This window comes from Telopea speciosissima, chromosome 11 (assembly GCF_018873765.1).
Source record: "Telopea speciosissima isolate NSW1024214 ecotype Mountain lineage chromosome 11, Tspe_v1, whole genome shotgun sequence".
NCBI lineage: Eukaryota > Viridiplantae > Streptophyta > Magnoliopsida > Proteales > Proteaceae > Telopea > Telopea speciosissima.
The window spans coordinates 18,635,316-18,662,621 of NC_057926.1; the positions used below are offsets into that span (position 1 = coordinate 18,635,316).

General features: G+C 41.1%; 1 protein-coding gene across 1 annotated transcript; it reads right to left on the reverse strand.

The window, feature by feature from the left end:
* Positions 1–9,700: 9,700 nt before the first annotated feature.
* Positions 9,701–27,032, reverse strand: LOC122644846 (general transcription and DNA repair factor IIH subunit TFB1-1-like). Its single transcript, XM_043838221.1, has 10 exons — positions 26,787–27,032; positions 26,561–26,713; positions 25,708–25,786; positions 24,917–24,975; positions 23,981–24,044; positions 22,773–22,917; positions 13,478–13,553; positions 13,180–13,275; positions 12,496–12,554; positions 9,701–9,800 (listed from the first exon to the last, which is right to left on the reverse strand). Exons 1-10 carry the CDS (start codon positions 26,787–26,789, stop codon positions 9,701–9,703), a joined length of 834 nt encoding a protein of 277 aa, XP_043694156.1. The 5' UTR covers positions 26,790–27,032.
* Between the last annotated feature and the right edge of the window lie 274 nt (positions 27,033–27,306).

Genomic DNA, 27,306 nt, shown 5'->3' on the forward strand with positions numbered 1-27,306 from the left:
ATATTTCTTGTTACACCCTTTATTTTTATAACTCTAAGAAGGAAAGAAAATAAATGGAGAAATGAGGAAGAAGGAACCTTTTAGGGAAGCAAGGAATTATTCTGCTAATAATGTGTTCAAGTTGGAGGAGTTGCACCCAAACCCTAGCACTCAAATTGCAGAAATAAAAAGATTTTATTGATGCAAAATATAATACAGCTCTCAAGCAGTCAGGTTGTTCTGCAGGTCTAACTCTTTATAACTGTGACTTGTCCAATAACACTACAATAGTATATCATTTTAGTTTTATGACCCTTTTTCCATGTAAGGGCAAGGCCCATAAATTTTCATTACAGCCAATTTACCTGGGAATATCGGTTTTTCTACGTATTGACTTGTTTCTTTTCAGCTTTTGGTGTTTTATATACACATTTCAATCTATGTCTCTCATTTTACTTCAACAGTGAAAGTTCACTTTTCCTATCTACTAAATGAGTCCTTATATCAACATATCAGTAAAAAGTTAAGAAATTTATAATTTCAATCATGTATATGTATTTATTTATGGTAAAATCTTGTTGTAACCAAGGGAGATTAACAGTGTGGCTGACTTCCTGGATTGGAAGTAGGCACTGTCAATTACACGCACGATAGTTTGATTTAATTCCATTCGATGGCTGCGAGAGTTATGTTCCCTCATCCAAGAAAATAGCTGCAAGAAAATGATAATAGAGATTTACATTCTTCTAAATAGTACAGAAAGACTACTAGCTAGCATGTAATGAGTGTGATTTAACAAACTCTGGTTATAAGCACATACATACCAACAGGGAAATAAATGAGAGATCACCACATAGGGGTGAAATAGGGCCAGGTTTTTTAAAACCTTAGTTCAACCTTGAGTCCTCTTAGCTCAGCCCAAGCCCGACCAGGCCTTGAAGTAGGGCTGAGATATTTCAACTCAGGCCCAACCTTGTCGGCGTACCCAACCCTGATTGACCCTGATTAGGCTAGACTAGGCCAGTTTGGCCTTGATTGGCCCTAATTGATCTTGATTGTTGCCAGGGTAGGGCTGGCCATGTTCTCTTATCATTTGTGTCCTTATATGCAATAAAATGAAAAAGAAAGAAATTGAGACATCTTCAACTAGGGATTTCAAAACCTAGCCCAAATTGGTAAAATTGAATGAAATCGATCAAAATAACTCGAACCGAACCAAACCAAACCAATCCGTATCGGACTGGGGTATGGCGAGATTCGGCTAAAAACCGAATTAATTGACTGAAATCAAGACCGAAAATCAAACCAACGATATCCTAATCGAAAACCGAATCGAATGAAACCGATAAAAAAAACCGTTGAGTATGAAGTAATGGATAGATGAATTGATTATCCATTGATTTCAATATTAATGAGAAGATTTCTGGTTGTAAAGATTGTTACAAATCAATAAATATGAGGTTATGAATAGGGAATTGTTTTGTAACAATGCTTCCATTGATCTCCATGTTTTGGTTACAAACCGAAATCGTACTGAAACGAAACCAAAACTGTATTTAAAACTAAAGTTCCTTAACAATTTGGTTTTGGTCTCACTCATTCCCAAATCGAAATTGGGCTAAACCGACCGTTTCACCCTCTATTTTCAACACCAATCATTCTTTACAAATATTCCTAAAAGCTTAAAGGTTTAAACATAATATGTAATAACTAATAGGGAAAAAGATCTCCACTTGGTGGTGTTTCCTACTCCCTCTCACTACAGGTAACCGTGAGATGACGCCTCTGCCCCCTAGGTAGAGTCTATGCGACCAAGTAGAGATCTCTTGCCCCTAACTAATAATATAATTATACATAATCAGGGTCAGACTGGGTCAGACTAGGTTCAAGTCTCAGGCTTGAAAAGCCCGGATCGGGGTCCTCTACTGTCGAGCTGTCCCTACTGTTGTGTGTGCCCCAGACACAGCAAGATGGTGAAAAGACCACCCTACCCTTGCCCGAGCAGGGGGTAAGGCGATCTTTACCGCCTTGCTATGTCTAGGGCACACGGCAGTAGGGGCAGCTCGGAAGTAGAGGATCTGGATCCGAAAAGCCCAACCCAGGCCAAACTTACACCCCAACCACCAATTAATATAGCAAATCTTGGTTACAGCTAGATGTGCCATGGGTAGCAAGTTGCACGCGCTAGGCTACACATAGAGGGCCACAGAGGATGAAGTCTTATCCTCCCCTTGGTAATGATATCAATTATCATAATCTCTACTTCTGAGAATATAAGTGGTTATATATACCTTTGACATTGCCATCTCCATAAAGGGCTGATTCCTTGGGAGGTGTAAGCCTTCCCATATGGGACAAGTTCCCTACAAATAACCAGCAAAGCAGTTGGCTGACGCGTAAGTGAATGGAATGCCGGCCTCTTGGATAGCCTTCCTCATAGTCATGTTCTCATCAAATGTCACCCTACCAGGTTCTACTGCAAGCCCCATCTTTGCTGAAAAGCTTAAGAACTTGTTAACTCACAACCAAATTCCACCTAATTTTATACAAGAGAGAGGAAAGAATTAAAAGATTACTTACTAATGATCCTTGTTAGACAATGTATTTTCCCTTAGATTGATTTGATTCTCCAATGGAGATATAAATAGGTTACAACCTAAATTGTTCTATACATGGAGTGATATCACATGAAATATTAGATTTACATAGGAGAATGGATTTCGTATCAGCTTGGAGATCTTAGGCAATTTCCATATCACATTAATTTGTTATAATTCAATATCACATGTGCTCATGAGTTGCCAAAACGGTGGAGAAGAGAATCTCGATTCTGTGGAGAAGAAGATCTTTGCTAAACCGTATGGTATTGATACACCCCCTCAAGGTGGAGAATCGGGCAACCAAATCTTCAGCTTGTCCCTCAAGAATTCAAATCTAGCAGTAGCCGGAGTTTTAGTAAATGTATCCGCTAGCTGATCATGAGTTGAGATGAAGTGTACAGTTAACTACTTCTTAGCCACACGATCACGAACGAAGTGGAAATCAATTTCCACATGCTTGGTGCGGTCATGAAATGAAACACTGAATTTGCAGAGAGATAGGTAGCCCCAATATTATCACACCAGAATAATGGCGGTCCATTCAAAGGATAACCCAGCTCCAAAAATAAGGATTCTAGCCAAATCAACTCGGGGAAGCATCGGCTAGGGCCTTGTATTCGGCCTCAGTAGATGAACGAGCAACCATGCGCTCCTTATGAGAAGTTCAAGACATTAGATTAGGCCCAAGAAAAAAAAAATAGAAGGAAGAAGGAGAAGCTCGTTGGAGCATTTAGGCTCTGGTTACCATGTTAGACAATGTATTTTCCCTTAGATTGATTTGATTCTCCAATGGAGATATTAATAGGTGACAACCTAAATTGTTCTATACATGGAATGATATCACATGAGATATTAGGTTTACATAAGAGAATGGATTTCGTATCAGCTTGGAGATCTTAGGCAATTTCCATATCACGTGTGATATAATTCAATATCATATGTGCTCATGAGTTGCCAAAACTGTGGAGAAGAAGATCTTGGTTAAACCGTATGGTATTGATAATTCTCATATATACCTTGACATTTCCGGCTTCTTTTATAGCATCAACAATCTTAAGCTGCTGGTATAGAATATTATGGCGCCTTAAATGCATACCAGAGATGGCGCATATGACAACATCAACTTGTTTCACGGCATCAACAAGGCTCCGTTGGTTGATCGGAAAATGAGACCTCTATGACATGGGCTCCGAACTGCTTGACTGAAATGAGCATCTGAAGTTTGTCAATGTCAAGACCATCTCCGGCCGTTCAAGGACATAGGTGGGGTGACCCTAGACTAAGCTTGCCTTCACAAGTAAGGCTGTAAACGGATCGGATTCAGCTCGGATAGTGCTATATCCGCATCCGCATCCGATTAGCTATCGGACAGATTCGGATAGTGCTAAACGAATGTAGACACAGATACGAATCGGATATTTTATCCGTTTACATGTAAATATAGCTTTTCGGATAGCTATAGCTTATCCGTATCCGCATCCATTTAGCTTTCGGACGGATTCAGATAGTGCTAAATGGATACGGACACGGATACAGAACCAGATTTTGGCTATTCATTTACACCCCTATTCACAAGCCTCTTGCCTAGGTACCAGTTCCACTGACGAAATTTTGCTGCTACACCTCTAGCAGGAATGTTCCTGCTACAAGGCTGGCAGCCAAGGAAAGGAATCTAAAAGGGTATTTTTAAAAATATCAAAACATAGAAGGTATTTATGAAAAAAAAGAAGTGAATTATTTCATTTCATTGGCTGCTAGCCTTGTAGCAAAAACATTCCTGCTACAAATGTAGCAGCAAAACTTTTTCCCAGTTCCACCTACTACAAGGACCTTACTTTTTGCATGTATATACGTTTGCGTGCGTGTGTGTGTGTGTGTGTTTGTTGTATTGGTTGGTGAACTGACTTTAGTTGTGTATTGCTTAGATTTCTTCCTTCGTCAACTGCAGACGACGTTTCTTATAAATAAAAAAAGTCAACTGCAAACGATGGGTTACTCAAGTCAGATTTTAGGTAAAGGCTTGCTTGGAAAGTTGGGCAGAATCTCTTGGATTGGACTATATTGACCGAATAAAGAGTTCCCTCATTTGGGAACTCAATATTCGGTCTTGCTGGAATATTGCATTCTTGCATTCATATCACGTGTAATATCTTGTGCAATATCTTGTATATCTTTGTAATCCTTTTGATCCTGGTTACCATAGAGAAACCAGCCTTGATTGTAACTATTTATTTTACTCTCCATTGAGAGATATTGAATGAGAAGAATATGGTTCAGAATCTATCTTAATATGGTATCACAGCCATCAGGCTTACGCCTTCTCTATTACTGATTTTTTTTTAGACTGTACCCACCACCTTCTCCGCCATGGCCACATCTCCCTTTCTTTCTGATGCCATTACCTCTTCCAACTCCTCCTTTGTGAAGCTGTTCTCATCCCTCCCTGCTGCCCATCATTATGTCTCTCTAAAGTTAACACCTACAAACTATCTTTCTTGGAAGAAGCAGATCACTGCATTTCTTAAAGGACAGCGCCTCTTCTCTTATGTGGATGGCTCCAACAAATGTCCAGCGGCTGGAGATGCCGTGGATGACTGGCAGCAACAAGATGCTACTATTACAAGTATGTTATTGGCCTCATTATCCGATGAAGTTTACACTCTTGTTCTTGACAAGGAAATCAGCCACGACATCTAGTCCACTTTGCAAGCAGCCTATGGTTCCACTTCTCCTACTTGGCTTATGAATCTCAGTACTTCTCTTCACAATCTCAAGCAAAACCCAGATGAACCTGTGAGTGCATATCTTCAGCATGCCAAGCTGATTGCAGATGAGTTTGCGGCCACTGGTAACCCATTAAAACCGGCTGATTTCAACACCTATGTTCTTCAAACTCTACATTCTGATTTGCAGAGCATCGTGCCATCCATCCTTGCACGACTTGACCCTCCCTCTTATTCTGAGTTGAGCAGTCTCCTTCTCAGCCATGAAAGCATTCGTACTTTTCAAAAACTTCAGATTGCAGAGACCGCCTCATCCCTTACACCACCCTCGGCTAATAATGTGCAACGGACTGCCTCTCCTGATGGCAGTGGGAACTCTTCCCCTAGCCGTGGATCTGGCTGTGGGGGTCGTGGGAATTGTGGTGGTCGCTTTGGTCGTGGACGTGGTGGTCGTTTTGGTTCTCCTAGCGGCCGCTTCTTTTGTACCATTTGTGGGCGTACCAACCACACCGCCCCATATTCCTACTACAGAAATTCTGCCCAGCCTGGCTATTCACCTAGCACATTTTCACCACCTTATTTCACCCAACCTACCTATGGCCCATCAGCCCATCATGCCCAGCCGCCATTATTACCCACTCCATCATACCCTCCACCCTACCAGCCTTCTTTGGCCCTGACATGGTACCCGAACACAGGCGCCACTCACCATGTGACTCCTGACATCCATGCTTTGTCATCCTATGATAACTATGGTGGTAATGACCAGTTGCACGTTGGAAATGGTAAGGGTCTCCCCATTCACCATATTGGTTATTCTAGACTACCTTCATTTTCTGCTTCTCATTCCTTTGATCTAAATAACATTTTGCATGTGCCTACAATTTCTAAATCATTACTTTCAGTTCAAAAATTTGCTAGTGATAATAGCGTTTATTTCGAATTTCACCCTTCTTATTTTCTTGTCAAGGATCGGGCAACCAAGACCACACTTCTCTCCGGTCTGAGTAAGGTCGGACTCTATCAATTATCATCCATCAGATCTCCTACCACATCGGTTCATGTGGCTGAATGTTGTTCCATTGATCAGTGGCATCAGAGATTGGGGCATCCTCATGAAAATCTCCTGCGTTTTATGCTTAAGGCAAATAAATTACCGTGTCGATATACATGGCTCCCTTCTGTTTGTTCTGCTTGTGAATTAGGGAAATCACACAGATTGAGCCTAAAAGAAACTTTCACGAAGAGCCTATTTCCATTGGATTTGGTATATAGTGATGTCTAGGGACCATCCAACATTACCTCTTCGGATGGTCATCGCTACTTTATTATTTTTGTTGATGATTGCATAAATTACATCTGGTTTTATCCCTTGAAACAGAAATCTGAAGTATTCACTATTTTTCAAACATTCCAAAAATTGGTAGAACGGTTATTCTCAAGAAAAATTAAGTCTATCCAGACAGATTGGGGAGGAGAGTACAGGACCTTACCCACTTATTTTCAACAACTTGGCATCCATCTTCGTGTCTCTGCTCCTCACACCCATGAACAACAAGGGTTTGTAGAGCAATGACACCGTCACATTGTTGAAACCGGCCTTGCTCTCCTTGCCCATGCCTCTGTTCCCAGGAAATATTGGCACTTTGCTTTTGACACCGCTGTTTTCCTAATTAATCGAATGCCATCTCGTGTCTCAAATAATGTCTCTCCATTCCAACTCATTCATCATAAGCTGACTGATTACTCCTTTTTAAAAAATTTTGGGTGTCTTTGTTACCCTTATCTCAGACCATACACCAATCACAAAATGGATTATAGGTCCTTGCCCTGTGTTTTCTTGGGGTATAGCCCATCTCATGCTGCGTATCGGTGCCTCAACATTGCCACTGACCGATTATATATTGCCCGACATGTGAAATTTGATGAATCTCAATTTCCCTTTTCCACACCATCCATCTTGGGGCGTCCTCCTATTGTTGCGCCTCAACCCTCTCCATGCGGCTATGGCCACTAAGCCACTCTCTTCGCCTTCAGCCCCTACAAATCAAGCTCGGCCCTTAGCCATTTTACCTGCAACACCTTTACCACCACCATCACCAACCTATACACCATTAACCTCACCTGCGGCAGCACCATCTCCATCCACCTTACCCTCCTCATCACCATCATCTCCACCAAGGCGCACTCGCGCCCTACAAGACCTTTACATGCCACCACTTCTCCCTTTACCAGCCCCTACTACCTCATCACCATCATCACCATCCACCAGCCCCCACCCGCCACCTCCACCAAACTGCCACCCCATGCCCTCACTACCACCACTCCACCATCTGTGGAACCAACCTGTTTTAGCCAGGCTAATAAATATTCTGAGTGGAGGTCTACAATGACTGAAGAAATTAATGCTTTGATTAAAAATGGGACTTGGTTCCTTGTACCAAGGAATTCACACATGAATCTAGTAGGATGCAAATGGGTTTACCGAATAAAGAGAAAGGCCGATGGTAGTCTGGAACGCTACAAAGCCCGCCTAGTGGCCAAGGGCCTCCACCAAAAGGAAGGGCTTGATTTTTCAGAAACATTTAGCCCAGTAATTAAGCCCACTACTGTTCGGGCTATTCTTTCCTTTGCCGTGTCTCAAGGCTGGCCGGTCCGGCAATTGGATGTAAATAATGCTTTTTTCCATGGCCTGTTATCTGAGGAGGTTTATATGGAGCAGCCACCAGGATTTGTTGATCCATCCCTACCACAGCATGTTTGCAGGTTACACAGGTCTTTGTGTGGCCTTAAGCAGGCACCATGGGCATGGTTCCACCGTCTCTTGAATTTTTTACTCTCCATGGGCTTTGTGGCTTCGCAGACAGACCCATCATTATTTATTCTAAGGAAAGGGGATGTCGTGCTATATTTTTTAATCTATGTTGATGATATCCTAGTTACAAGCAATAGCCCACAGTATGTTCAAACCCTATTGGCCAGCCTAGCATCAGAGTTTTCGATAAAGGACCTGGGTCCACCTCACTTCTTCCTCGGCATTGAGGCCATACCACAAGCTCATGGCCTCTTACTATCCCAGTCCAGATATATATACAGGACCTTCTCCAAAGGGCAGGGATGATAGATTGCAAGCCTATTCAAACACCCATGGCCACTACTTCCTCTTTGAACTTAGGGGGTGCACCCATGACCGATCCCACCAAGTATAGGTCGATCATGGGCGCATTACAATATGTTACACTCACCCGACCTGATGTATAATTTGCAATAAATAGGGTGTGCCAATTCATGCATAGCCCCACTGAAGAACACTGGTCCCAAGTGAAAAGGATACTTCGTTACCTTAAAGGTACTGCAACCTCTGGTTTATTTTTGGAAAAATCTTCCAACACCACTCTCTAGGCCTTCTCTGATGCAGATTGGGCCGGTAACAGTAGTGACAGACGATCCACAGGTGGTTATGCAGTTTTTCTTGGTCCAAATCTCATATCATAGACCTCAAGGAAACAAAAGACTGTGGCCCGGTCCTCCACGGAATCCGAATACAAGGCCCTCGCCGACGCATCTGCCGAACTCATTTGGATGAGGCTCTATTTAAGGAATTGCAGTTTCCTATTCAGTCGCCACTAATTTTGTGGTGCGACAATCTTGGTGCGACGTATTTGACAACAAATCCGGTCTTCCACGCTCGCACCAAACACATTGAGATCGATTTTCATTTTGTGCGCAAACGTGTAGCACATTGATAGCTCTCCGTTTAAGTTATCTCCACCGCCGATCAACTTGCCGATGCAAGGCTTTGCCAATCGCGCGGTTCCAGTTCATGAGAGACAAGTTAAAGGTCCGACAGGCCTCCCCTTCAACTTGAGGGGGTGTATTGACCGAATAAAGAGTTCCCTCATTTGGGAACTCAATATTCGGTCTTGCTGGAATATTGCATTCTTGCATTCATATCACATGTGTAATATCTTGTGCAATATCTTGTATATCTTTGTAATCCTTTTGATCTTGGTTACCATAGAGAAACCAGCCTTGATTGTAACTATTTATTTTACTCTCCATTGAGAGATATTGAATGAGAAGAATATGGTTCAGAATCTATCTTAACAGACTAGCTCCAACCGGTTCAACGTATAAGAACGATAGCTTCAACAAAGGGTGCCAATTGGTTTAGTTTTAGTTATTCGATTCGATTCAAGATGCAAAATATAGAAACCAAATCCAAACTAAATCGTGAATAAGAATACATTTGTAAAACCAAAATCAAACCGATTAAATTCAGTTTGATTTTGATTTTAAATTGGTTTCATATTGGGATTAGGTCCTATTTTAGGTATTTACGCCAATTTTTTTACATCTTCATAAAAAAAAAACACTCTTATTTGTTAGGGTCATAGTCTACCAAACAGCCAAATGTACCCATGGATCCAGTTTCTCCGCATCTGCAATAGAACTTGAAGCAATTCGAGATGGAGTTCTACCAGCATCTACTCTAAATCTGCATCACATTACCATCTATTCCGATTGCTACATGGCAATTGCAGCTCTAAATGGTCTTACAACTTCCATTGATTGGGCAAGTAGCAATCTTGCATTAGCAATCCTGAAGCTGTGTCAAGGCTTCGCATCCGTCAGCTTCCGTTACATCCACAGATCCAACACAATACTTTTGCTGACTTCCTTGCATCTGGGTCATCTAGGCTTAGATTATCAAAAGTTTGGTGGGGGCAGTCCACCTATTTTCATTGTAAATACTAGTTTTGTTACTTCTAGAAGATTCTCCCAGGAAGACTTCCTGTAATGAAAGTTTCTATTAAACTTTTTTCAAACATTAAAAAGGAATATAATTTATCATCCACATATGATTGAAATATTAAAATATGGAGAAACGATCTCTGCGTGGGATGCAAGGGCCACGCCCAGACACATGGGGTGGAAATGACCAATGTGCATCCTATAAATGGCGTGGGCTGTCATTGGCTGTTGAGGGCGGCGTGGCCCTTGCGTCCCACGCTGAGAACTATCCCCCCCTTAAAATATATAGGGTTTCCTTCACCTGCGGGGCCCACTAGGGTTTCAAAGTATTCCTTTAATATGGACAGATGTGGGGAAGGGTATTTATGTCATTTCCCACCCTTCCACACTGTCCCACATCCATTAGGTGAGATCCCCTAGGTCTGATTGCAAAAACTGCAGCATTTCCTTCACTGGGCGATGGCTTTGGGCATTGGGTGCATCGGCCAGTGCCCTCAAATCGACATTGGGCTGAGTTCCCAAGGTTGGGCTTTTTAGGCTATGCTCAAATATGATCTCTTTGCATGTTAGGGGGTCAGGTAGCCCCTGGGATGATCTACCTTTTGATCCAAATGGATCTTCCATCAGGATCACCATTTGGCTACCAGAGGCTGCCCAGACAACCCAATGAATAGTGTCATAGGATTTTCTCTAAGCTTGGAATTCGATCTCAGCCACATACAGGGCTGGAATTAGATGCAATTTGATGTTCCATGGCTGCAATCATCTAGGGTTAGGTCTGTGTAGCCATGGTTTACATCCAGGGTTCCAAACTGTCAGCCAGAAGTGAATCTGGGCAGTGTAGCCATGCACAGCCAGATTCAGCTCTCAAGAATAGTGTTACAGCCTATTAAAATCCAATAAAAATCACAGATCTCCCATGCTTTCAGCTTGCATGGCAGGTCTGGAGCTGTCCAGGGCAAACCCTAGCTGTCCAGGGCTGCCAAGGGAGCAAGAACATCACAAACACAGAGATGAAATGGAGGCAGCAGGTATATACAGGTGTTCTTATACCTGAGCAGGTCTGAAAAAGCTCGAACCAGCCTTGGATGGGGGTGGCAGCTACTCCTTCTTCCTTCTTCTTCTTCTTTCTTCCTCTCCTTCCTCTTCTTTCTCTCTTCTTTCTCTTCCTTTCTTTCCCACGAAATGAGCAGAAATAAGAGCTCTAAATGAGCCCAAAGCTCATCTATTTATAGTCCCAGCCTTCACTGAGGCTTGTTTGGCTGTGAAGGCCCCTCTTGAAAATCAATTTTCAACTGATTCTGAGTGATTCTGGGCACACTGGTGGGGTCCACAGTGAACCAAGAGTATGAGGTGGTCCCTCAAACTCCCCTCTATCTATGGAGGGTGCCCATGTTCATATTGGGTGGTCCCCACAAATAAAATCCAATAAAATATGCTGTTTCAGTCACTGGGCAATGTCACTGGGCCTTGTCTACATCGCCCAGAGAACTCCAGCAAGCTGAAATTCAATGGGGCTTGCACAGGGGTTTAACCCTTGGTCAGGGCATTGTCCCCACATGCCTTATAAAGGTTCTTACACACTTTATCAGAGGTGGGTCCCACTGTTATGGGAAGGAGAGAGATTACCTAGGGTCCAGGCCATACATCATGCTTTGTGCTGTACAAGTGCAGGGGTCTACTATCCACCTTCTGACAGGTATGTAGGATGACATGCATAAGGTTTCCTCATTATTCCAAGTCACTGGAGTGATACTCCACAATGTTCCTGGTTGCTTGGTCTGGGTTTCCTGTCCTTCAATCAAAATTCCAGCCGGTCAAGAGCAGGGTTTGACACTTTCTCACTCTTCACGAAATAACTTTTTGTCTTATTAACTAGCTGCCCGAAAAAGCTTTCGTTCCTATTTATAAATCCACAGATTTGTTTCAAAGAAGACTTCAGTCCCTTGGAGAAAATAATTGTATCATCGGCAAACAAACAGTGCAAAATTCCCAGGCATCCCCGAGGGAGCCAAAAATACTCTGCCCTACCCTCCACAAACAAAGATCTTAAATCTCGACTAAGGACCTCCTCTACAAGAATAAAGAGAACAGGCGACAACGGGTCCCCTTGACGCACTCCCCTAGAAGATTTAAAAAAGCCGGAGGGGCCACCATCCATAACCACAGAGAACCAACAATTTTCCACCGTCTTCTTTATCAACTGGATCCACTCATCAGTAAAACCAAACTTATTTAAAATTTTATACAAAAATACCCATTCCATCCGGTCATAAGCCTTCGCCATATCCAGCTTAAGTACAACATTGCCACCACGGGTTCCCCTGTTGAGATCTTGAACCACCTCTTGCACAAAAGCTATATTATCAAGAATATTTCAGCCTTGAATAAAAGCTCCTTGCTCCTCTGAAATAATAAAGGGAAGGATGTTTGCTAACCTTGCCGGAATAACCTTAGCAATTATTTTGTAAGAGAAGTTGCACAAAACCTTATTGGTCTGCCAACAGAACATAAAAAAACAAAAAATCAGAAGGTTTTAATGAAAGTTATGATACCAAAAAAAAAAAGGTACCTGGAAAGGTCAGTCTTATGAATAAACATGGCAGTGTTTTCCTAGACATGCCATCCGCTATGGAATCTATGGACCACACACCTAGTTGTGCCACGTGGCAAGTCGGGCCAAAATTTCATAGACAGGTACACCTCAATGTCCCTTCCTCACATGTCAAGTTTCAGCCCAAATGGAGTTGGTAAAATGGACAAAATAAAGCATTGAAGATTCCATGACTAACGAAAGGGTGCATGCCAATACTTGGGACTACTGTGAGGGTGCATGCCAGGATATGGGAGGACATATGATTGAATTGGAGTCTGAAAATTGAGACAAAGCCAATTCAGAGTTTCACACCACTCCCTAGATATCCAACGGTTGGAAATGTGACATCAGCTTTCTGCGTCCATAGGTAGTGGACTGCTGAGTACAGGAAAACTTTTACCATAAACATTGTATGAAATGGCCATCTCAAAGCAAAGTAGAAAGTAAAACTTGAATGCAGAAACAAGAGAGGCCTTGATGCTTTAAATATAAGTAAGAATAGCAGAGGAGAGATTCTATGCTGTACCCGACCATCAGTCAGGGGCCTAACATCTGCAAGCATTGCACTTTTGAACCCCACTTGTTGTTTCGACGTTTTACTGCCATCAGCGTCAAGCAATTTCTGCACCCAAAGATATAATTAGGACATTTGACTGTTATATATCTCAAAATCATTCCCTCACTATCAACAGAAAAGAAATTAAGAAAGCTTTGTATATAAGAAAGTAGACTAACCCCCCAAAAGAAGAAAAGAAAAGGAATTCCTGACATTTTAAAGTTCAAAAATGAAAAATAATAGCATACAATCCTTAAGGACAAATTACCTTCCTTGTCGCCCAGAATTCAGCTTCTGTCAAGATGCCAGTGATGACAAATTGCTTGTGCAATTTCTGCAGCTCACTGTTAAGGAGCCTTCTTAGTGACATTGTCAAAAGTAGAGAATTTAAAGGAAATGGAAGAAAACAAAGCTCAATAGAAGGTTCTAAAGAGGCTACTCACATTGAGGTTAATGAATTATTATAATGTAACAAGATATAGCATAATCATTGACAAGTTGGAGATAATAAACATGCCAGACCATAATTTTTCATCATATCTGTTTGTTGAACTTGTAAAAATCTTTTTCTAGTGATAACAATGGAACTTGATAAAAAGAACAAAAGGGAGAAAATATAAAGCAAAGCAGAGTATTATCAGTTCATAAGCAACAGGAGAACCAAAAAACCACTAGACAGACATGCATCACAGCATTACACAGAAAGCACACTTTATGGCGCAAAATTTGGATTTGTGAAGCATGAGCCCCGGGCACAGTGGCCCAAGTGACTATAAAAACTATTGAAAACATTCATTCATGCCCACCCAGGGCTCCCTGAATAACTCGGATCGTCATCCCGAATGAAGAAATTTTGGTTCGATTCGACCACATTGGAGCATAACGGAGCATTACTCCATAGATCATACAGACACACTTCGCCTGCGCCCTTCCCATGTCCATTAACGCTCCAGTCCAAAGTGAAGAGAAGGCGAAAAAGCGCTGCCGAAGCAACTGACAGCCTCCATTCCATTAACTAATGAAAATGGCATTGCATTTGTAAGAATAAACGTTCGATATGCCCAAAGCACGAACGGGCAGGGAAGTTAACAGTACTGACAACAAACAGGGATGATATGGATCCATCAGGCAGGGATAATCATTCCGGTCCTGGGAGAGGTGGCAACACCAGTCTAAACTTGGGGAAGTCCTATGAGTGACTGAAACGACTGAAGAAACTGCCACAAGTTCCCTGGGGGGGGGGGGGGGGGTTTAGAAATAGAGGTATTGAATCCTCCCTCTGGGAGACCCAATGAGGATCCCAGAATAGGCGATATGGATGCAGCTTAGTGTAAAAGCAGGTCATACAAACTAATGCACACTGACTCCAGTCCTAGCAAAGGAAGCTGCTAGAACATCGGAAAATCTGTCTCGTGAATTTATGCAGGAAATGGGTCAAATGATCAGGATCAAGACAGAATAAATCAAAGAAGGATTGCATGTAATCTTGTTATCTTATTAACCAAGCTCCCAAAGTATGATGCAGAAGGTTATACATATTACATAGGAATGCAACACACCATATTTAATTAGTATGTCAACAAAACAAACAGGGAAATAATTGGCTAACTCTGTGACAGCAGCCGCGGTAATCTGAATTTATGTATTTGTTGTTTCAAACTATTAATTGACATATATAGAAGTTAAAATTCAAAGCATTATCCCCCAACCATGAAAAACACTAAAAGATTGACGGGGAACCCTGGTCATACCTTATTTGGGTTCGCTATGGGCCCATCCCAATTCCAAATACCCAAGTCACAAAGGAGTGGAAAAATCTGTTATTTATCGCAAATTTTCAAGGGGAATGGCAAACTTGTAATAAACCAGAATTTGAGAGGGTTATTTGGTAACTCAATAGGAGAGGACACAATTGGGGATTATATTTATTAATGAGGGTTAGACTTGGAAGTGATTCAAAAGGAAGCACATATCAACCTGAAATTTCAGGTGATGAATTGCAACTACCGGCCCCCTTGAATGTGATCAATAGCAGAACCAAAAGTCAAGGAATAAATACAACTTGGTCCACTGGAAGAACCAGGAACCTGACCTGAAACTTGAGTTGGATCTTCCAATTTAGATAGTCTTTTAACCCCAGAATTTGCAACCAGAATTGCCTTAAGGTAGGGATATATCTTCCAAATTCTGAGAAGGAAAGAGGGAGATTCCAAGGAAATCGAACCAACCATGTGGGGCTGTTTGTATCGCCAGAAAACAGAGTAACAGTATAGGTTTAAAGGAAACTGAAATCAAAAAAGACAGAACTAGGAGAGAGAGAGGAGGAAGGCAGCGTACATACGCCGTGATGCAGATTTATCACCAAACTGGGCTTCTTTTATTAGGAATAAGTCTAGGGTTGGGTTACATACATGTTGGGCCTTTGATCCCATGGGTTTCTAATGTAATAGGCCACTTTTATGGGCCTAAAATATGGGTAAATAGGTTGCATACGGAATTAGCTCCCATACTTTTATTTCCATACTAAGCTTTTTATTTGGTGTTTTAAATTGAACCGGTTCAACCGATGGTTCAATTTAAGTGATTTTATTAGTTTTTTTTTTAGTTGTTTAGTTGGGCTGGATTAGGACTCTATTTTGAGTCTATTTCAGTGTCCTAGTCAGTTTAAGTTACCTAATAGATTAAGGATAGGGTTAGGCCTTTCCTTTTTAGTGTCTAAGTCTATTTTTGAGTCTTCTATATAAGTTTGTAAGGGAGGCCAGCATTGAATACGAATTTGATTAATAAAAATTAGTTTTATGCTTGTTGCCATTGCTGCTGCTCTTTGTGAGTCTATATCCTTGTGGATCTCAAAGTGGATAGGGTGGGCGGACTCCTGCGACTCCTTGCATCGAGAAGATCGGGAGGTTTCTTCAATTTTCAAGCTGCTGCCTTTGAGTTCTTCAAACCAGTAAGTTTGATTCAAAGTTTCTGTTTACACCTTCTATTTCTTACCCTCTAAACTAGACCTACCCTCTTTCCATCGATCCCAATCAGATCATTAAACCAGCCTTCCATCCCCCCCCCCCCATAAAACCTGCAACAAGTAAGAAGTTCTGTAACTATTCTTCTTCCTTAGTTCCTTCTAGAAGGTCACATACAAGGTGATTTTTGAGATCTACCAAACCAGCCATCCGATTGAACTCAGATTTTCACCATACCTCTATTAACCCTAATTTGGGAAGTGATTCAAATTTGACCTCCTTCCTGTAGCCTGATTTGACTATATTCTCATATTTCCCATTCTACTCCTACCTCCATTAAAGCACAGTTTCACCTTCAACCATACTTGATTCTGATTTCATGTTCAAAATAAGTAGTTGATTTCATGACATGTTAATTCTGAAATTAGTAACCTAATCATATCTTTTAACCCTAGTTTCATTACCCTATTTATCATAATACCCTCACTCCTACCCTAACTAGGATTCCTCCATAACTTCAAATCTGTCCATCAGTTTCAAACCAAACTTTCAGCATACATCCCTTACATCGTTATTGACACTAGATCCAAGTTTCATCAGACCCCCATCATCCTAAACCCTAGAATCCCCTTCTCCTACCTCCATTAGGAATTGTCTCAAATAACCTTATCTTGCTGTCCAACTCATCTAACCTACTTCCATTCACTCAAACATCATAAAACCTATACCATTAGACTTCCCTACACCTGCCTATCATTACCATATAAGACAACCCTAACCTAAACCTAACTTTAACCCTAATTTCAACCTAAAACCTCAATTCTGCCTCCATCGAACCAGCAGTTCTACAGATCCTGGATGAACTGGCTCCTAGTAGGTCACCTACCTATCTAGGACTACATTATGCCGTGAGGTAAAACTAAACTTTAAATTCTATTTTCCATTCCAATCTATCACTCTCATTCAATGGTTACATATACAAAGAAAAAAGAAAAAAGAAAAATTAAGTTTGCTAATCAAACTCTAAGACTGAAATATAAACTCTAACAGCTAGGTAACTAAACAGTTGTCCCATCCCTTATGGGTATCCAACTTAAAAAAATAATCAGAATAAATAAAATAAAGTAAAAGATATTATCCTCTCAAATAACATAAATTCCTAAAATCCTACTAGACCCCCCCCCCCAAAAAAAAAAAAACAATTGTACCGGTTCATATCAGTCTAGATGGTTATAATGGTCAAGCCGGTTCAGCCACGAATCTGTTAAGCATAGTTGTATGACTTGTATCAGGGGTATATATGTACATAACCCCTCTTTTATGTATTCTTTATGTCATTTGTATGAGGCCAAGGGCCTGTGTGTAATTATATATTCTTTTCAATATAAGCATGTTAGTCTCTTGTTTTGAGATATAAAACACCAAACCAAAACCATGGCTGCTCTCTTGAAGTTTCTTCTCTTCTTCTTCTTCGACTCTAAAAGCTAACATGGTATCAGAGCATTGATCCTGCTGTTTGCAAGTGTTCGAAGGAAGTTTGAAGTGTGAAGAAGGGTTTCATTCACCTGTTTTTTGCTGCTGTTCAAAGGACTGGTTAGGTCATCTTCTCCAGCTTGTTTCTCTCTCGTTTGGAATCCAAATGGAGTGCTTCTTGGTGCTCTAGTTTCGTTTGGGGGTCCTCTTTGATCTCCTTTGCTTCTCTCTAACCTTCTACAAGCACCCATTCATCCCCATTGCATCTCGGTTTGGCTGTTCTGCCCAGAATTTCCGCCAGTTACAGTTCTTGTTTGGCACCTGCTCTTCAATAGAGCCTTGTTTAGTCATTTTTTATGGTCCATTTGCATCGTTTTTGGGTAAGGAGCATTACTCATCTATACTCCGCTGCTATTTGAGTATTTTCTGAAGATCTACCAAGTGTTTCAAGCCTTTTTTGGCTATTGTTTGCCCTGTTTTTATGCCTACTGTTTTGAGAGAAACCTGTTTGCTTGAAGTGCTGCTGTTTACTCCTTTTAAGTGGCTGATTTGAGATCAAATATGGGTGAGAAAATGTTGAAACACCCTTGCCCCATGTGGAAACAGCTCCATCTCTCCCTTCTTCCTTTGAGAGCCCCAATATCCAACTTCCTATTGCTAAGCTTGAGAACCACAACTATTTGGATTGGTCCCGATCCATGAAATTGATTCTTCGGTGTAGGGGGAAGATAGGGTACATAAATGGTAGCATCAAGGCCCCCCTTCCTACCGAGCAAGGGTACCCCAAATGCGACACTGAGAATTCTCTTGTGATGGCTTGGCTTCTTTTCTCAATGAAGCCTGAGATTGGAAGAAGGTTTATGGGCAAGGAGACTGCCAAAGACATTTGGGACAGTGTGGCCCGTATCTTTGATCGGGTTGGGGACTCTACAAAGGTGTACCAACTTCTCCAACAGATTGTTAGCCTACGCCAGGGTGATAGAAGCATCTCTGACTACTATAGTCTTGTTGTGGGCCTGTGGGAGGAGTATGATCACTATAGAGATCTTCAGTTGTGTCCTGATGATGAGGTCAAGGTGCACCGGTTGTTTGAGAAAGAGAGGGTCTTATTTCTCCTTAGCGGCCTTAATTCTGACTTTGAGCCTCTTAGGGTACAAATCCTTGGCCGACCAAGTCTTCGCTCACTGGAGGAGGTGTGTAGATATCTACAGAGTGAGGAGACCCATAGGGGTGCCATGGGGACTACTCCCACAGTTGAGTGCTCTGCTCTTGTTTCTTCCACCCCTCAGGACTCCACTATGGGAGCTGATAAGGGGGCTGCTAAGGGAGCTGATAAGGGAGCTGCGAAGGGCCAGTTCTTATGTGACCATTGTGGCAAATCTGGGCATACAAAGGACTTTTGTTGGGATCTCCATGGGAAGCCCCCTTCTGGTTCCTCTGGGGGACTGAAGGGACAGCGGAAGAAGGGGCCTAAGGCTCATGTTGGAGTCATTGAATCTGATCCATCATTTCTTTCCAAAGAAGACATTGCTGCATTTCGCCGGATTGTGGCCTACCTGGATGGTTCCTCTGCTACTCCTACTTCCACTGCACTACAAGCCTCTTCCTCCTCCGGCACCACACCTTGGGTCATTGACTCAGGTGCCACGGATCATATGACTGGTAGGTCTCAGCTGTATAATTCATATTCTGTTTATTCTGGGAAAAATAAGGTAAAAATTGCTGATGGTTCCTTCTCTTCCATTTCTGGTAAGGGAGATGTCCAGGTTACACTACTTTTACCCTTGAAGTTTGTCTTTCATGTTCCCAACTTTGCTACTAACCTTCTTTCAGTTAGCCAATTGACTAAATCTTTGAACTGCTTTGTCACCTTCTTTCCTACCCATTGTATTTTTCAGGATTTGGTGACGAGGAGGGTGATTGGCAGTGGTTGTGAAACTAACGGCTTGTATGTTTTGGAGACTAGTGTTTCCCCTGTTGTGCAAGCTCAGTCCTATGTTTGTGGGCAAGAAGGTGGACGTACTCAGGAGGATATTTTTCATTGTGAACCTTGTCTATTTGCCAAAAGTTGTAAAACAGTTTATGCATCTAATGGTAATAGATCTACTTCACCTTTTCATCTTATCCATACTAATGTTTGGGGGCCTTCCCCTGTTACCTCTTTGCGTGGCTTCCGCTACTTTGTTTCTTTCATTAATGACTATTCTCGGGTTACTTGGGTTTACCTTTTGGAACACAAGAGTGATGTCTATGTTGCATTTAAAAAATTTTATGAGTTAGTGTATACCCAATTTCAAACTCGGATCCAAATTGTTCGTTCTGACAAAGGTGGGGAGTATATGTATAGGAAACCTTTTTTTCTGACCATGGCATTAATCATCAGGTGGCCTATGTTGATACCCCACAACAAAATGGGGTGGCTGAAAGAAAAAATCACCATCTCCTTCAAGTGGCTAGATCCCTTTGGTTTACCATGCATGTTCCAAAAACTTTTTGGTCTGATGCTCTACGCACTGCTGTTTTTCTTATTAATCATATGCCGTCTAGTGTCTTGAACTTCAAGGTTCCTCTTGATGTCTTACCCTCACGGTCTTCTTCCTTTTCTCTTCCTCCAAGGGTGTTTGGCTGTATTTGCTATGTACATATTAGCAAATCTGCCCACACTAAATTGGATCCTAAGGCTCTAAAGTGCATCTTTCTTGGGTATTCCTCCACCTCCAAAGGGTATAAATGCTATCATCCTCCTACTCGTCGATGGCTTCTCTCCAAAGATGTCCATTTCTTTGAAACCATACCGTATTTTCAGTCACCTCTTCAGGGGGAGTGTTCATCTCTTGGTGGTGGTGTTAAGGGTGAAGAGGTTCCCAAGTTTGTTTCATTTCCTTTCTCCTCTCTTGTCCCTATTTCCCCTTTTCAGATTGACAAGGGAAAGAAAAATTCTGTGGATACTGTTGTTGAGGGGGAACCTTCTGTGGATACTGTTGTTGAGGGGGAGCCTCCTAGTGCACAGGTGAACAGAGAACAGGGGGAGTTACTGGTGTATACAAAAGACAGGAGAAATCCTTCTTCATGGCTTCCTATAAAGAAGACCTGCCAAAATCCTTCTTCGTCTCCTCATCCTGAGCCTCCATCCGTCGAGACAGGTATACTTTCCTCTACTTCTACATCCTCAGACTTAAATCTTCCTATTGCTCACCGCAAGGGAACTCGGGCATGTACTAATCCCATTGCTAAGCTTGTTTCCTATGATTCTATCTCCCTTACAGGTATAGCCTTCACTGTAGCTATCTCATCCATATCTATTCCCAAGAATGTAGCAGAGGCTATGGCAGATCCAAAATGGAGAGAAGCAATGAACACAGAGATATTAGCTCTTGAGAAGAATCACACTTGGGACCTTGTTGAACTCCCTAAAGGGAGAATCCCTGTTGGATGCAGATGGGTATTCACAGTCAAGTTCAAGTCTGATGGTACTATGGAGAGCTATAAGGCAAGACTTGTCGCCAAGGGTTATACACAGGTGTATGGCATTGACTATCAGGAAACCTTTGCTCCGGTGGCCAAGCATAACTCCATTCGTGTACTTCTCTCAATGGCTGCAAACCTTGATTGGCCATTATACCAGCTTGATGTAAAGAATGCATTCTTACATGGTGACCTAGAAGAAGAGGTATATATGCACTCTCCTCCTGGGTTCAAGCATCCTGGTGACAATGGGAAAGTGTGTCGTCTTAGGAAGGATCTCTATGGACTCAAACAGTCTCCTAAGGCTTGGTTTGAGAGGTTCAAACAAGCCCTCCGACAAAATGGATATACTCAAAGTCAAGCTGATCCACACATTGTTTATACAAAGGAAGGGCAACACTATTACGGCTCTCATTGTTTATGTTGATGACATTGTGGTCACGGGAAACAGTGAAGCTGAAATCTTAAAGCTTAAACTTTATTTGGCTCGGCAGTTTGAGATCAAAGATCTCGGTCCATTGAATTATTTTCTGGGGATTGAAGTTTCAAGATACAAGCAAGGGATCAATGTTTGCCAAAGGAAGTTTGTTCTTGATCTACTTACAGAGACAGGCTACTTAGGATGCAAACCAATCTCCTCCCCTATTGAGCAGAACCACAAACTAGGCGAAGATTGTGGTGAACCTCTTGTGGATGCGGGCGAAAAAGTATTAGAAATTAGTAGGTAAGCTAATCTATCTCTCCCTCACCCGGCCTGACATCACCTACGCTGTTGGAGTGGTGAGTCAATTTATGCATGCACCCAAGATGGGACATCTTGATGCAGTTTACAGGATTCTCAGGTATTTGAAGTCATGCCCTGGAAAAGGCCTTCTCTTCTCTAAGAATGGTCACTTGAGAATTGAAGTATATACAGATGCTGATTGGGCCGGGTCTATTTCTGATAGAAAATCCACCTCTGGATACTGTACCTTTGTTGGGGGAAATTTAGTCACCTGGAGAAGTAAGAAGCAACCTGTGGTAGCTAGGTCAAGTGTTGAAGCAGAGTTTAGAGCCACGGCTCATGGTGTGTGTAAAATCTTGTGGTTGAAGAAACTTGTTCAAGAATTGGGATTTGAGACGACTGAACCTATGAGTCTATATTGCGATAACAAGGCAGCCATAAGTATTGCTCACAACCCAGTTCAACATGACAGGACAAAGCATGTTGAGGTTGACAGACACTTTATCAAGGAGAAGATAGACTCTAAGACTATTTGTACTCCTTTTGTGAAGACAAATGAACAAGTGGCAGACATCTTCACCAAAGGACTTAGCTCTCATCACTTTAGTTTTATGTTAGACAAGCTGGGTATGTATGACATATACCACCCAGCTTGAGGGGGAATGTTAAGAATAGTTGTATCAGGGGTCTATATGTACATAACCCTTCTTTTATGTATTCTTTATGTCTTTTGTATGAGGCCAAGGGCCTGTGTGTAATTATATATTCTTTTCAATATAAGCATGTTAGTATCTTATTTTGAGATATAAAACACCAAACGAAAACCATGGCTGCTCTCTTGAAGTTTCTTCTCTTCTTCTTCTTCCACTCTAAAAGCTAACAGAATCTACATCAAAGATACTAGCACATAGATCCATGGATATCAAAAGAAACTTCACCTATCATCTCGCAACAACTTCATTCGGCGCTCCATTTCTTCTGGACTAAGTTGTTCATCTTGAACTGTAGCAGGAGATCTTTCTGAAACCACTTTAACATCCTGTCCAGACAGAACAATAGACTGAAGTTTCCCAAGGACTTTACCTGTTCAAAGGGAAAAGGAAGTATATCTTCAGGTAAACCAATTTCTTACATTGTTGAAGAAGATACAAACAAATGTATTGTATGTCCAAAGAATCTACTGCATGTGTTAAGATGAGGAGGGATTTAGTTTAGCCCAAACAAAACAGGGTATAATACTTCGATAAAATTGTATTTAAGCTTCAAGTAGTGACAAGGCTTAAGGCAGCAGTAGTTTTGTGAGGTTGCACATCATCTTTGTCCTCCTTTCTAGATTAATCTTTGAAGGCAGATGAGGTAAGTCAAACCAGATCCATGGAATGGGCATTTAATATACATGGATCAATAGGTTTCTTTCCACTACATGCACAGTTAGAACCATGCACCATAAATAATCTCTACATTTGTAGCACTTTCTACGGCTCTTCCTGATGTTTCATTCCAGTATTAACTTTTGTTCTCCTTTTTAACAAACTCTGTAAATGGACCCAAAAAAAAATTTGCTCCCCAGTACAACACATTGAATGAGAAATAGAAGAAGAACTTTGCAAAAGATACACATATGATAATGTATTGTGGGTCCAAACAAGCACCTTGGCCAATTTTATTTCCTTTCTACATGGAACATTAAAAGAAGTAAACCAAAAAAGACATAGAGGCCTGAGGACATGATTGACAGAAAAACATGAAAAGATAATGAAATCGAATCATTACCAACCATGTCAAGTAAAAGATTTCACACAAGAAAAACTCATGATGAACATACAAATACAAAAAATTGAGAAAATCAGAAAGAAGAAGATGAACTCAGGCTCATGACGATAATAAAACATAAGAAACCCAGTAGATTCCTGAAAAATAGAAAACAACTAAAACAAAACTAAGAAAGAAGAGCAACACTTAAAAGTGACCACTATATGCAATAAACATACTAGGCTGAAGGGCTGCATGAACTGTTATGATCCCATTAAATAATCTACACAAATGCCAATATACATGCTAGAATGACATCACTTAAATTGAAAACAAGTTCCTTTTCCTGAAGTGGATGGCATGTGTCATAATTGCAACCAAGATTGAAACGTACCCACAAAATCTCGGCAAACATCACGATCAGGGAACTTGTCAAACTCGAAAATGTAACCTCCACCCTATAATATTAAGGAATAAAGTCAGGCAAATTTCTAGTTCCAAACATGGTGTACACAACAAATACAGTTCAAAAGTACAGTTCTCATGCCGAAGCACCATTAATGAATTGACTAATTCAGAGCACAAAGCAGCAGGGTTGCCCAATTTAGATCAGATTTCTAGTACGTACACGAGTGTGTGTGCATATTCAGCTTAGCTATGCCAGCGTCAGGGGGAAATATAAAAATATCGAAGGACATAGGATAAAATGAACAAACCCAAAAGTTTCATCAAGGGTTAATTTTTGATCCACTTGAACATTGCTATGTGCCGAAAAATACTTTTAAATATTTAAGAACAAGGATTGTACGGACTACGGAAAACCAAGTCCAAAAGCCCCATATATGGTGAACTATAAATTTCAGATAAGCCAAGAGAATTTGACATGTGGCCTATCTAGAGAATTCCCCATATATGCAACAGTCGACTCAGCACCATTCTGTGTGTGTGTGTGTGTGTGTGTATCTCTCTGTGTTGGAAAAAAAATAGAATACATACAGAAACAAAATATGAAATGCATATATCCAGCAACAAATATTTTAGGTCATCTATCTGGCTATTTGTTAATCAGATCAAATAAGAATTCCAAAAATTTAACAGATTCAAATTCAAATCATAAATGTGTGATCTATTGCATTTTGAATCAGATATAGGATATACTTAGATCAGAATTGAAGCGGATCTAGGTAGAGCCTATTTGAGCTCAATCTGTTAAAAGCCCTACAAATTAGCACTGTCAAAGCATTCAAGGCCGCTTAATAGAAAACAAAAACATGCATGATATTGCCGTCAAAGCCATACAAGACATGGGATTAAACTGGTTGACGCAAACCTGATCTTGTGTAAGATTCAGTAGTGCCCGTTTCGATCCCTCCTTGCTGAACTTGTGACCTAAGAAATCATGAAAGACAAAAAAAATTGGATATAAAAACAGCTAAGACACAGAAAAGAATGGCAGAAGTACTAAGGATCGGATTATTGACAAAATATGCATGTCTATGCATTAAAATGTACAATTATCTCTGCCACCTAAAGCGCTTCAAGCTTTATGTAAGTCTCTCCCTTGCACGATGATGGAAATACAAGAGGCCAACCTAGAAAAGCTAAGAGAAATTCTGGAGCTGAGATTTTTTGCCTTTGGGTCCACATGATGGAACCAATGGCTCTGGGTATCAAAAAAGCAAACTTTTCCCATGTTTTTTCCTCCCTATATTATTTTCAGAATGGCATACACCACCGACCATCCTAATGAAACAGCATGTTAAATCCATATTCTAACCCTCCAGGCACCACCAACAGGTTCTAACTTCTAAACAACAATTTCTTTCAAACAAAAGCCCAATCCACACAGTCAACCAACCTAACTGCGACAAAAAGTAATGCTATTATAGAGGAATCATTTGAATGCAAGTATGCACAACCAGTACCATTTTTCCTACATGAAAATTGAAAACCAACAAATCTTAAGAATCAGTATGTGGTCCTATAATTGTGGACACATATACAATGACCAATTTACAAAATTAGTACTCAAGCAACAAAGAGAATGGATGACTTATTATTACTAATAAACATCCTCTGACAAACATCAATTCTTGCAGAGGAAAATATAATGAGAAGTACCTTTAATGGATTTAAACCCCACATCAAGCTTTACAGATGACCTAGGATCATTTGTAGCAAATGTAAATTTGTCCCAGGTCTGCATAATGATGACAATCGAAATGTCAGGCGTAGTCATTTGGGAAGTATACATTCAGAACTAAAGGCTAAGGGACTAACAGTCAAGAAACCAGCTGGCATAAATATGTGCATTTACGAGTAAACAGTAACATAAGCATTCACTATAACATTTCACAGGTTCGATGTACTGAGTTCAAATTCTCTTGTAAATTACCAATTTCAACCACCTCAAAATGTGTGTTCTGTAGCAAGTAAATTACAACATTTTAAATCAATAACACTAATTTACTTACATGACAGGGCTTTCATGTTCTTATGAGTCACTATTTTCAACATTCCATAATAAAACCGATCAACATGCATCAAATTAATCAATGTCTGCCAAAATACAATTAGATTTTATTCACATTTTTTTTCTCTGATAAATTCAAAAAGCTGTACATTCAACGATTTGCATTATATATTCTCTTCCTTGTATGGTGAACACCTCAACCCCCATTTCACCCCCCCCCCCCCCTCCCCCCACCCCACAAAAAAAAATTGTTCTACACTAATAATAAAAATCAAGAAGAGGAAGAATGGTGGGGAAAACAAGGTTTTGAACTTAAGTAGGAAGACAGTGCATTGGATATTTTAATAAAAATTTTCATTTTACAAGAAAGAAGGGTAGAATGACAATTGAAAAGCCGAAGGTTCTACAAAGGTTCCGAATCAAACATAAAAGCTGAAGCAACAATCTTCACCCAGAGGGGGAAAAAGCCTGAAGTTGAACTAATTCAGTTCAGATACCAACCATCTTAAGCACTCCTTGGATGCCAGGGTCTTTAACAGATGTCTTATACTTGGCGCGCATAACGACCTGTCCAGCCGCCATATTTTTGTCGAACCAGAGATCGAAATCAATGACAAGAGACAAAAGATAAATGGATGATCGGAATAAGCTCGTAGCGACTCTGAGTTTATGATTTTAGATGTCTAGATGATATTGCACTGAGAGACCCCCTTGAATCGGAGGTTCTCATGTCCTTATCGTCCTTGATGTTCGATAACTGAGATATAGGGTTTCTTCCGCGGACATAAAACGGTTCGATGTTCGATCATCAATGGAAGGTGGTGGGAGTCTGGATTAATGGTTCATGCTTGCGCCATGATGAATGACAGGCACAACAACACTGATCACTGTGCTTTCAGCATCGTTGTTACGCGCAATGGCGTCTCTGTGTGTCAATCCATACCTTTTCTAGTAATCCCCAAGCTTTCCTCTGTTCCTCTTATTTTGTTCGGAATTTAAAACTGCAAGTGTATGGGGCTTTAATAGTGTTCCCCCTAGGGGTGCAACAGGGCTGGGTTGGGTTTTTGAAAATCCAAGCCCAGCTCAGTGTATACGGGGCTCAGCCTAGGCCTGGTCCGGCCCAAAGCTGGACTGGGATATCTCAGCTCAGTCACAGTCCTACTGGGCTTAGGATCACCCCCTGGTTTTTTGAAAAATTCAAATCATCCCCTCTAATCTGCTATTAGTTATTGGTGTGTAATAACTAT